This window comes from Eleutherodactylus coqui, chromosome 3 (assembly GCF_035609145.1).
Source record: "Eleutherodactylus coqui strain aEleCoq1 chromosome 3, aEleCoq1.hap1, whole genome shotgun sequence".
NCBI classification, from domain to species: domain Eukaryota; kingdom Metazoa; phylum Chordata; class Amphibia; order Anura; family Eleutherodactylidae; genus Eleutherodactylus; species Eleutherodactylus coqui.
The window spans coordinates 19,758,018-19,770,670 of record NC_089839.1 but is presented as its reverse complement, the minus strand read 5'-3'; the positions used below and the strand labels follow the sequence as shown (position 1 = coordinate 19,770,670).

The following is a 12,653-nucleotide window of genomic DNA, read 5'->3' as shown; positions in this document are numbered from 1 at the left end:
GCGTCTAGCCTCCACCTTGTGTGACCCAAGGTGCCGTGAGTTACATAGCTATGAGAAATCCATGTGTCCCCACACAATTCATTCTGTGTAGGTGTCAGATAGCTGAATACCGCGCTAGGAAAGTCGTCTGTGCCCTACCCAAGTCATTCAGTGTATTTGTGCCAGATAGCTCAAACACCGTGATGGGAAGTCTTTGTGCACTCACAGTATAGCGGACCCCAGTAACATTTCTGTAGCAAAGGTATAGGCAGACCCCAGTAACATTTCTGTAGCAAAAGTATAGGCAGACCCTAGTAACATTTCAGTAGCAAAAGTATAGGCAGACCCCTGTAACATTTCTGTAGCAAAAGTATAGGCAGACCCTAGTAACATTTCAGTAGCAAAGGTATAGGCAGACCCCAGTAACATTTCTGTAGCAGAAGTATAGGCAGACCCCAGTAACATTTCTGTAGCAGAAGTATAGGCAGACCCCTGTAACATTCCTGTAGCAAAAGTACAAGCAGACCCCTGTAACATTTCTGTAGCAGAAGTATAGGCAGACCCCTGTAACATTCCTGTAGCAAAAGTACAAGCAGACCCCTGTAACATTTCTGTAGCAGAAGTATAGGCAGACCCATATAACATTGGTATACCATGAGTGTAGGCGCAGGCCGGAAAAAATAGTTAGGTAATAGTATATGCGAGGGCTAGAAAATTTGGTCTACCAAGAGTACAAGAGTACCACTGAAAAATTGCTCAACCGTGAGCGCAGGTAAAACCCAGAAACCTTTTGTAAAGATACAGCTCGCTGTTGCTTAATTTGTAACAGAGCCTGGAGGCGGCCCTGTTAAAAAAATTGGTTTCTGTTAAAGTATCAATACTTTTGAAACTTTGAAAAATTGTTTAAAAAATTATAAACACAGCCATTTGGGCAGCAGAAAAATTGGCAGTTCAGCGCGATGACATGCTGTTTTAGGAGGAGGAGTAGAAGGAGGAGGAGTAGTAATATCCGAGAGTGATTCACAAAGCTAATTCCCCCTTTTTTTCCGGTGATAGAGAATCCTTTTTTCTCCTGTTGCAGCAAAAAGAATCATTAGGTTCCGCTGCTCTCCACCGGTGGAGAAGAGAAGGCTGGGAAAATCCAGCCTTTGTTCATCTTTATGAGTGTAAGCATGTCGGCACTGGCAGTTGAGAGGCAGGTATGCTTATCTGTGATGATTCGCCCAGCTGCACTAAACACCCTCTCTGACAAGACGCTAGCGGCAGGGCAGGCCAGCACCTCCAGGGCGTACAGCCCAAGTTCGTGCCACGTGTCCAACTTTGATACCCAATAATTGTATGGAGCAGAGGCATCACGGAGGACGGTGGTACGATCGGTGATGGTACGAGTGCTCCCTCCGACTCAGCCTTGACTGGGGGGGGGGTGACACAGTCTTGCTGGGGAGCCATAAAGCTGGCAAAGGCCTTGGAGAGTGTTTCCCTGCCTGCGCTGGACATGCTGCCTGATCCCCGCACCTCCCGTGCTATTTAGCCCTCGGAACTGCGTCTTCTGCCTCTAGCGCTGTCAGATGGGAAATTTAGCATCACTTTTTGCACCAGGGCCCTGTGGTATTGAATCACTCTTATACCCCTTTCCTTTTCGGAATGAGACTGGAAAGGTTCTCCTTATACCGTGAGTCGAGAAGAGTGTACACCCAGCAATCAGTGTTAACCAGAATGCGTCTAACGCGAGGGTCACGAGAAAGGCAGCCTAACATGAAGTCAGCCATGTGTGCCAGGGTACCAGTATGCAGCACATCGCTGTCCCCACTAGGAAGATGATTTTCAGGATCCTCCTCCTCCTCCACAGCTCATACACGCTGAACAGATGAGGCAAGCAGCATGGGTACCCTCTGCAGTGGGCCCAGCTGTCTCTTCCCCCTCCTCCTCCTCCTCCAAAACGTGCTAAGATATAGACATGAGGGTGGTCTGGCTATCAAGTGACATAATGTCATCCCCCGTCTCCTGTTCCAACCGCAAAGCGTCGGCTTTTATGCTTTGCAGCGAACTACTCGGCAGGCAAAGCAGCAGGATGATTGCAGCATCGCCGCTCACCATCTGGGTTGACTCCTCAAAGCTTCCGATTACCTGGCAGATATCCGCCATTCATGCCCACTCCTTGGTAAAGAATTGGGGAGGCTGACTACCACTACGCTGCCCATGTTGCAGCTGGTATTCCAATATTGCTCTACGCTGCTCGTACAGCCTGGCCAACATGTACAGCATAGAATTCCAGCATGTGGGCACGTCGCACAGCAGTCGGTGCTCTGGCAGCTGAAACCGATGTTGCAGGGTCTTCAGGGTGGCAGTGTCCGTGGTGGATTTGCGGAAATGTGCGCAGACGTGGCGCACCTTGCCGAGCAGGTCAGACAAGTGAGGGTAGTTTTTTAGAAACCTGCTGTACCACCAGATGGAAGACGTGGGCCAGGCAGGCACGTGTGTGAGGCTGCTGAGCTGCAGAGCCGCCACCAGGTTATGGCAGTTGTCACACACGACCATGCCCAGTTGGAGGCCCAGTGGCGAAAGCCAGAGGTCGGTCTGCTCTGTTAGACCCTGCAACAGCTCGGGGGCCGTGTGCCTCTTGTCACCTAAGCTGATTAGTTTCAGCACGGCTTGCTGACGCTTGCCCATCGCTGTGCTGCCGCGCCACGCGCTACCGACTGCTGGTGATGTGCTCACACTTCTTAATTGAGAGGTAGAGGTGGCGGAGGAGGAGGAGGGGAGGGTTTGGAGGAGGTGGCATAAAACGCCGCAGATACCAGAACCAAGGTAGGACCCTCTATTCTGGGTGTGGATAGGCCGTGAGTGGTCTTGGTCCCAGCCTCCACCAAATTCACCCAATGTGCCGTCAGGGAGATATAGTGGCCCTGCCCGCCAGTACTTGTCCATGTGTCCGTTGTTAAGTGGACCTTCCCAGTAACCACGTTGGTGAGGGCACAGTTTATGTTGTGGGAGACATGCTGGTATAGGGCTGGGACAGCACACTGGGAAAAATAGTGGTGACTGGGGACCAAGTAGCGTGGGACCGCTGCCGCCGCCATCATGTTTTTGAAAGCCTCTGTTTCCACAAGCCTGTATAGCAGCATCTCCAGGCTGATTAATTTGGCAATGTGCACGTTTAAAGCTTGTGCATGCGGGTGGGTGGCGGCGTATTTGCACTTTCACTCCAACGCTTGTGTTAGAGACAGCTGAACGCTGCGCTGAGAGACATTGCTGGATGGAGTGGAGGACGGTGGAGGTGAGGGTGTGGGTGCAGGCCGGGAGGCACTCGTGCCTGTGTCCTGGGAGGGGGATTGGATCTGTGTGTCAGGTTGGGGCACAAGGGAAGAAGCAGTGATGTGACCCAAAGGCGGTGAATGGCCTTCGTCCCACTTTGTGGGGTGCTTGGCCATCATATGCCTGCGCATGCTGGTGGTGGTGAGGCTTGTAGTGGTGGCTCCCCTCTGCATGGAGGCTTGCCACGAGGGGGTGCTTTGGAAAATAGTTGGGGGATTCTTCGCTCTGGCTCTGCCTCTATCCCTGGCCACTGACTGCACTTGCCTCCCCCTCTGAAGCCCTGTCCTCAGTAGGCCTAGCAAACCAGGTGGGCTCAGTCACCTCATCGTCCAGCGGCTCTTCCTCTGAATCCTCTGTGCGCTCTTCCCTCGGACTTGGTGCCCTTACTACTACCTCACTGACAAACAACTGTGTCTCATCATCATCCTCACCCACAAAAAACTCTTGAAACAGTTGCCGGAAATACCCAGCCTCATCACCCGGACTCCGGGAACTTTCCAAAGGTTGGGCATCGGTCACGAGAAACTCCTCAGGTGAGAGAGGAACCAGTTTTTCCCACTCATGGCAGGGACCCTAGGACAGTTCCTGGGAGTCTGCCTGCTCATCAGAATATGTCATTTTCATAGAGTACCAAGGCTGGGAGGAAGGAGGAGCAGCAGCCAGAGGACTCAGAGTTACAGTCCCTAGGCCCGGAGTAGTGGACTGCGTAGAAAAGTGGGTGGTCGATACATTGCTGGACGCATTTTCTGCCATCCATGACAGGACCTGCTCACACTGCTCTGTTTGCAATAAAGGTCTACCACGCGGAACCATAAATTGTGATATGAAGCTGGGGACCCTAGAAACTTGCCTCTCTCCTAATTCTGCAGCAGCCCGCTGTGATTCACCACGACCATGAACTCAGCCTGTGCCCACACCCCCACTTGGACATCCGCGTCCACGTCCTCGACCCTTACCCCTACTCCTCATCCTGGTGGATTAAGAATAGAGCAGGGCCCAAATAAATTACCCCACTGTACAGCACTGACAACTGTGGCTTAATTCACCCCACACAAAGACTTGTAGATAGCGGAGGCTCTATGCTGTCACTTGAAAAAATTAACCCTCTGTCTTGCGCCGATACCTAGGGGTAATTTACTGCTTGCAGAGACTTGTAGATAATAGAGGCTGTGTGGAGTGGGAGAAGACTCTAAAGACAGTGGATAGTGCTGGTAACTGCGGCTATCTCAACCCCACCAAGGAAAGGGTATTGTGAGATGCTCTGCACAGCGGCAGAGCTGAAATACTTTGCAGTGGCCCAGGAAATATTACAGTATTGTTTAGCGGTGAGACCACTGTCTAATGCACTGCAGACACAGAACGATATAAATGAAGTCATTCGCAGTAGGCTAGGAAATATTTGAGTGCAGTTTCACGGTGAGAGCTGGTTGTATGGCACTGCAGCCTGAGAACGCTTTTACTGAAAGGCTGGGAACAGGCCTAGATGCGTAATACAAAAATGGATGCAGTACAACTTCCAGCAGGCCACAACTATAATGCACACGGTCAGATGTAGCCCTAAGAAGGAGCTTTGGGGTTTTTGCACGGAGGATCAGGACTGTATAGTGTATAACTTTCCCTATAGAAGTGGCTGTGCCGAAACACTCTGTGTCTAATTCATTGCAGACACAGAACGCTATAAATGAAGTTGTTTGCAGTAGGCTAGGAACTATTTGAGTGCAGTTTCACGGTAAGAGCTGGTTGTACGGCACAGCAGCCTGAGAATGCTATTACTGAAAGGCTGGGAACAGGCCTAGATCCGTAATACAAAAATGGATGCACTACAACTCCCAGCAAGCCACAAGTATAATGCACACGGTCAGATGTAGCCCTAAGAAGGACTGTTGGGGTTCTTGAAGACAGGACCTACTCTAACACTTTCCCTATATCAGCAGCACTTTTCCTATACTCTGTGTAATACACTGTAGACTGAGAACGCTATAGCTGTAATGGCCTGCACAGCCCGAGATGGAAAAAAAAAAAGTACACTACTGCTCCCAGCCAGCCACAACAGTAATGCACATTATGAAGAGTAGCCCTAAGAAGGACCATTGGGGTTCTTGAAGACAGCACTTTCCTAGATAGCAGCAAACGTATAGGGAAGATGCTGAGGACTGGGGGGGGGGGGGGGGGGAGGAGTGAGAAAGAGAGGGAGCGACCACAGGAAGGGGAGGGGTTAACCGGGAGTAAGGAAGAAGGAAGTGAAGGATTTCAGTCGGGACCAGGAGAAAGAAGAGTGAAGACGTGGACCAAGACGAGCTGCAGCATGGAAGACCTGATGGAGCGGATCAAAGATGTGATGGCCAGCCAGGGCACTAGCTGGCTCGTGAAGATGGCCGAAGAGTTATCGAGACCGCCCGCAGTGGAAGCCGGGGAAAGCAGCAGTCAACCCGTGTTGCCCAGCAGCGAGGAGCCCAGGGGAAGACATGTCCGAAGCCAACCCGTTTTGCCCAGCAGCGAGGAGCCCAGGGGAAGACATGTCCGAAGCCAACCCGTTTTGCCCAGCAGCGAGGAGCCCAGGGGAAGACATGACCAAAGCCAACCCGTTTTGCCCAGCAGCGAGAAGCCCAGGGGAAGACCCGTCCGAAGGAGGAACCCACCTGCCCGTTTGAGCCCCAGCCCGGTGGTGAAGAGAGCAGTGCCAATGAGGAGCCCCAGAACAGAAGGAGCGAGGAGGAGCGGCGCCGTGCGGTCGCAGCGCGACATGGCGGAAGCAGAGCCAGTAGGAAGGATCCGGGTCAGCGACGGTGAGGTAGAAGTGAGAGACGGACTAACCTGTGGAGTGGCGGCGAGGTCAGGATCGGGTAAGCCCGGCGCGGGAGGAGGTGTCCCCGCGGTTGCCAGCAGAGCGAGGATGGTGGTAATGGAGCGCTCCCCACGTGGCGCGGCAGGCGCGTGTAGGGATACGAGCGAGAGATGTAGTTCCGGCCGCGGAGCGGCGGCAGCCGTTAGGGGGGAGATGCTGGTAAGTGCATCTCCCTCATCGCGTTCTAGCAGCAGCGGGGGGGAAAGCAGGGGGAGGGGGGGTGAGCGGCGCACAGTGGGAGAGCAGGGGGGGGCCGAAGTCGCAGCGCCACATGTGCGGGGCGCGGGAGGGGGAGGGGGGGGGCCCAGCAGCCATTATGAGGCGGCAGATTTCCGCGCCGGAGCGCTAGGAGCCCTAAGCCACCAAGCAACCCCCTATTATAGATACGATAGGCGCATGCAGGCCGCTGGCAGTAGTCATGAGCCGGCGGCCAGACACAGGCCCATAGCGCATGCCACCAGTCAGCGCGAGCGCTACACTCCTGGCAGGAGGCAGGAGAAAAGCAGGCAGCAGGAGGCAACAGAATGGAGTCAATCGGCTAGTGAGATGGAGGAGTTTAGCAGCGCGTCATCACCGGTAGCAGGAGCAAGGAGGAGGAGGAGCAGAGTCACGCAGGCGGTGGCGCAGTTCAGTCGCTCAGAAGCGGTGTCGCAGAGGGTCAGACATGGTGGCCGAGGGGCGGCCGCTCAAATTTCACAATACCCTTGCTTACGCTCACCGTCTTTTTCCGCAGATAGTGGTGAAGGAGCGAGATTGAGCAGATCGGGAGATGGAGTTTCGGCCTACGGGGCTGCAAAAATAAGGAGTCCGAGTGGCCGGGGTGTTACCAGCGGAGATTGCAGGGAACGACACGCGGCCCATCGACCTTACAGCCAATCAGCACTGCCCGCACCCAACTTTCCCTTGGCGATGCCGGAGGACAACGAGGCGGGTGAGTCGGTGCAATTAAATAGAGTTTGGGATAATGTGCCCGGAGCAGGCCGGAAGGATGAGTTTATGTCAGCTTTGAGAGCTTTGTGTGATTATTATGAGAAGGAAAAAGGACTACCAGTGTCCTATAAGCAACCGGGGAGGTTGGCCTTGCCCGAGGTTGGTGGTCCTTTACAAGGACGGAGTCTGCCTACGGGGGCAGGAGTGAGCAATGGTTTAAAATTAGCGGATTCGCTTTTTTGCGGAGTAGCCCCGTTGGATGCCGGGCTGGAGGACGAAGTGGTGTCTAAAATAACAAATGGTTGTTACGTAGACATTTCGTCACTGTTGTCGGCTGAACATGTGTCAGTCGACAAGGAACGCTTTTCAGAACGTGGAGGAGAGAAAAAACCCAAGGTTGCTAAAACCTTTGGGAACTGGCTACAGGCCTTTTTGATACTGGCGCACGTAGTGTGCCGTCAGTATCCTCAGAAAGGGCCCGAGATGCTCGTTTACATCAACACGATCCACAGTGCATATAAGTTGCACGGGGGGTCGGCTTGGTGGAGATACGACGAAGATTTTCGTCGCAGGATCTCGGGCTCTGACAGTATCAGCTGGGCAATGAAGGCGACGGACGTGTGGATCCAGCTGATACTGGCTCAGAAACCGACGAGACCTAGCTTTCATGGAACGGCCACAGGCGCCAGCGGACAGCAGACTCCTGTGGCCCCAAAGCCATCAGGATCATGCTGGGCCTTCAATGAAGGCCACTGCCGTTTCCAGGCATCGTGCAAATTTAGACACGAATGCTCTATTTGCGGCGGGTCGCATGCAGCACTGCGATGTTTCCGACGTCAACGAGCGGCGGGAGTTCCCGGCACAGGGGCGAACGCCGGTGAGCGTTCAGTACCTGGAGCCGTGGCTCGACCGGTACCCACGGAGACCGGAAGCAAGCCTGCTTAGGGCGGGCTTTGCTGAAGGTTTCTTCATCCCACATTCTAACGTTTCTGCAGCGTCCTTTTGCCAAAATTTAAAATCCGCTCGCGATAACAAGGAATTAGTGCTTGAAAAGTTGTTAAAGGAGGTAGAGTTGGGACGAATGGCGGGGCCATTTCTGGAGCCGCCTTTCAGCAACTTGCGGGTTTCTCCTTTGGGTCTTGTACCAAAGAAAGAAACTGGCAAGTTTAGACTCATACACCATTTATCATACCCGTCCGGGGAATCAGTTAACGACGGGATAGCAAAGGAGCAAGCGGCGGTGTCATATGCATCATTTGACGGGGCAGTTGAGTTGGTTAGAAAGGCTGGCAGAGGCGCATGGTTAGCGAAAGCCGACATAGAGTCGGCTTTCCACCTCTTGCCGATGCACCCACAGTGCTTCCATTTGCTTGGGTGCAGAATTGAGGACCAGTTTTTTGTGGATATGTGCCTGCCAATGGGCTGCTCGATCTCTTGCGATTATTTCGAGGTTTTCAGCTCCTTTTTGGAGTGGATGTTAAAGGTAGAGACGGGCAGCGCATCGGTCTTGCACTATCTAGACGATTTTCTTTTTGTTGGACAAGCAAATTCGACGGTTTGCGAGTTTTTACTTTCGTCTTTTCGCTCTTTAATGAGTAAGGCAGGTGTGCCATTGTCGGTAGAGAAAACAGTGGGCCCAGTGTCAAGGCTAAGTTTTTTAGGTATTGAAATTGACACGGTGGAGATGATTTTCCGCTTGCCCGATGATAAGGTGGCGCGTTTACGGCAAGCAGTGAATTTGGTGGGCAGTTCGCGGAAAGTTACACTTCACCAGCTACAAGTTCTGTTAGGTTTAATTAATTTTGCGTGCAAGGTCATTCCGATGGGACGGGCTTTTTCTCGGCAGTTGTCATTGGCAACAAGAGGGGCAAGAGAACCCCATCATTTTATCAGAGTGACGAAAGGAATGAAGTTGGACTTGCATGTATGGAAAGTTTTCCTTGGTTCTTTCAACGGCCAGGTTATATGCCCGGAGGATGAAAGGCAGAACGAAGAGATCGGTTTGGTGTCGGATGCAGCTGGTGCACATGGTTTTGGAGTTCTATTTGGTAACCGGTGGTGTTGTGCTGCTTGGCCAAGTTCTTGGAAGCAGAAGCAATGGGTAAAGAATGTGGCGCTTTTGGAGATATTCCCGCTAATGGTGGCAATGGAGATATGGGGCCAGAGGTTGGCCAATAAGAATATCTGTTTCTGGTCAGATAACCAGTCGGTGGTACAGGTGGTAAACAGGCAATCGTCGTCATCAACGTTGGTGCTGGCGGCATTACGCCATTTGGTTCTACGGTGTTTACAGCACAACGTTAGGTTTAAAGCACGATATGTACCGGGTTATTTAAATGCTACTGCTGATGCTCTTTCTCGCTTTCAGATGTCGACATTCAGGGAGCTGCACCCAACGGCGGAGGTCGAGGGGGTATGTTGCCCTGCTTTCTTGTGGGAAATGATAGAAGAGAGCTATTAGCTCTTGTAAAGATGTCAGTTTCGAGTACCACATGGAGACGTTATAACAACGTATGGAAAGAGTGGATAGCGGCAGCGGGAGGAAAGTTTCCTTCGGACGAAAGAGCGAAGGCGGTAACTTTAGACACATTAGCGGCAATGCGTAAAAAGGGGGCATCGGCGGACGCGGCCAAAAAACAGTTGACGGCGGTGGCCTTTTTGCTGCGGTTACACGGGTCAAGGGATGTGACTAAAGATTTCGTTTTTGGGCAGATTATTAAAGGGTGGAAGAAGGATAAAGTAATGAAGGACGGAAGGAGACCGATCACATTTGAGTTGCTGAATGCTATATTGGAAGTATTGGGAGAGGTTTGCGAGGAGGGCTCCGAAGCGGAGCTGTTCCGCGTGGCCTTTGTAATTGCCTTTTTCGCAGCATTGCGGATTGGGGAATTAGTGTCAGCAAGTAAAATTAGACCTGGGGGACTGATGTACGGAGACGTGTTAGTTGACGGAGACTGCATTAAAATTGGCGTTCGAAGATCAAAAACAGATATTTATGGGATTGGAGAATGGATTAGGATAGGCAAGTTGGGAACAAAATGGTGCCCGGTAACTTTGATAACGGGGTTTTTGGAGCGACACTGCGGAACGGGACCGTTTTTGAAACATGCGTCGGGCCTCCCGTTAACCAAATATCAGTTCACGGCAGTCATGCGGGGTAGCCTGAGTAAATTGGGCCTCAACCCAAAAGATTTCGGATCACACTCGTTTAGGATCGGGGCTGCGACGTCCGCTTTTTCGTGTGGCATGGGTATCGAGGGCATTAAAAGAGTGGGTCGCTGGAGATCAGATGCTTACAGGTCTTATGTGCGACCGGACCTTAGAGTTTTCATATGATTTATACGTTGGTTGTGATGTTTTCTTTTCGGTGTTTGTTTTCTTTATTTATTTACAGTTACGGATTGGTCGGTATGGGTGATAGGCCACTCATATATATACTGGGCCGAGAGGAGAGCCAGAAATAGGCCTATCGGAGGCAATTTAGGCCTCAATATTCCAGTACATTGGCAAGGGATTAGAGGTTTGCAATGGCCCAGGCTGCTCCAGGAGGTATTGAGAATCAGCAGTTGGGAGAATGATAAAGTGATACTAGTCATTCATGCAGGAGGAAATGACCTCGGAAAAATAAAAGTAGCGGAGCTCATTTCCTTGATGAAAGAGGACATTTATCGTTTTAAACAGTTCTTTAAGCGGATGATAATTGTTTGGTCAGACATAGTGGCCAGAAGAATCTGGAGAGAAGCGAGAGATAATGAGGCGATTGAACGAGTGCGGAGAACGGTTAATTTCAGGATATCTAAGCACGTGCAAGCCTTGGGCGGAATAGCCATCCGTCATTGGGAGCTGGAGAGAAGAGAGCGCGGGATGATGCGGGGTGACGGGGTTCATCTCAGTGAGATAGGGTTAGATATTTTCCTGTCTAGATTGCAGGATGGGGTGGAGTCGGCGTTATTGCTGGCATGTGGGGGGCGGAGTGCAGCATAGAGATATGCTGCATCCTTCGTGGCGGTATTTAGGACTTCCATGCCAGCAAGGAAGGGTAGGGCTTTACAGGCCGTTAAGGGCCTTCTTATGCCGCAGTATACAAGAATAAGTTTCAGTTAAAAAGTGGACATTTAATTTGGCATGGAAGGTAAAGAGAAAGTTATTAATGTTTTAAATAAAGTTTACATGGTTAAATAAAGGCTGTGGCCTACCCACAATAAGCCAGCAGATGTTGTTCGTATTCTTTGTTTATTGGGGAGCTAAAGTTAGTGTTAAGTCCCCCCAGTCCTAACCTCTGCCAGCATGTGTCTAAAGCGAGCCGCTGGAGGGACCAGTTTAAGTACTCGGCCGCCACCTGATCTCGCCAGCCACTCACTACTGTGAGGTGGGATATGGCTGGCACGTCACAGCAGGAAGTGCTAATGCCTTCCCCGCATGTCTTTGAATAGTCGAGTATGGCACAGTAAACTGTATTTCTGACTACACTGCATGTAATGTGGTCTGGAGGGCCAAAAAAATCATTCTCTAGTCCCTTCCAGAAAAAAAAAATGTCATCAATAAATCCTCACCAAGTCCTGATCCTACTCCAATATGCGGAAACATAAAAAAAATCACCTTCACATGTCCTCATATATATACACGTATGTCACAGCCACATTCGACCCCATGGCTGTGCCCTGTCGCTGCCGTAAGTAAGTACTCCCCAAAACAAAACAGTTGTTGATGAGGATATATTCCAGTGACAGGACAAAGTGTGCACAGGAATGAGGAAGATCAAAGTCTTCCACATATCGTCTTACTGCATCCATACCTCTCTCATGTTTAATCAATGTGTATAGAGAGACCACATCAAAAGAGACCAGTAAGCTTCACATTCTTAATTTTACATAAAAAGTTGCTGGTATCCTGTATATATGAGAGAGACTCATTTGCAAATCTCCTAAGTATTCTGTCAAGAAACATAGAGATATTACCAAAAAAGAGTGAACCACATCCCAATTCTATAGGTCTCCCAGGGGGGTTATTAAGATCCTAATGAATCTTCGACAATATATATAATGCAGGTGTAGTGACCCAGACCATCATCCTGGTCCCCTCCATAAATATCATACATGTATTGTCTCATGTGGATGCACTGTGAAAAGCTGTCATGTAATTTTCTGTATGTGTGTTGCACAGCTGCAGCGTCTGAAGGGTTAACATTCATTAAATCACTGTCTGTCAGCTCTGTCTGCTGAATGCATCTATTCTCTTATGTCATGTGGTAAAAGTAAAGGTATAAATGTGAGAGCCTTAGAGCGGGAAAAGGTCTTCAATCTGTGAGAGTCCAAGCCCATCTTCAGGAGGAGAGTGTGCTAACACAGAGGCGCATGGAAGCAACTTTAGCTTCCATGTAGGTGAAGATGGAAGAGGAAGAGCGACTTCCCGTAGTGTCTGAAGAGTGAATGTGAGAGGAGTGAGTCCCACCAATATGGAGAGAGAGCAACTCCCAGTTTCTAAACCAGGTACCCATTCACACCACAGGCGTTTTCTTGTGCAGCTGTCCATCAGTTAGGATCACCACACAGAGGTACTTTATTGGCTGAGCCTTCTTAAGTAA

At 50.8% G+C, this 12,653-nt stretch overlaps 1 protein-coding gene across 1 annotated transcript; it reads left to right on the top strand.

Annotated features, from left to right (window-relative positions):
• Nucleotides 1-5,599: 5,599 nt before the first annotated feature.
• Nucleotides 5,600-11,053, top strand: LOC136620087 (uncharacterized). Its single transcript, XM_066594814.1, has 4 exons — nt 5,600-6,137; nt 6,873-7,070; nt 9,438-9,482; nt 10,464-11,053. Exons 1-4 carry the CDS (start codon nt 5,600-5,602, stop codon nt 11,051-11,053), a joined length of 1,371 nt encoding a protein of 456 aa, XP_066450911.1.
• Nucleotides 11,054-12,653: the final 1,600 nt, after the last annotated feature.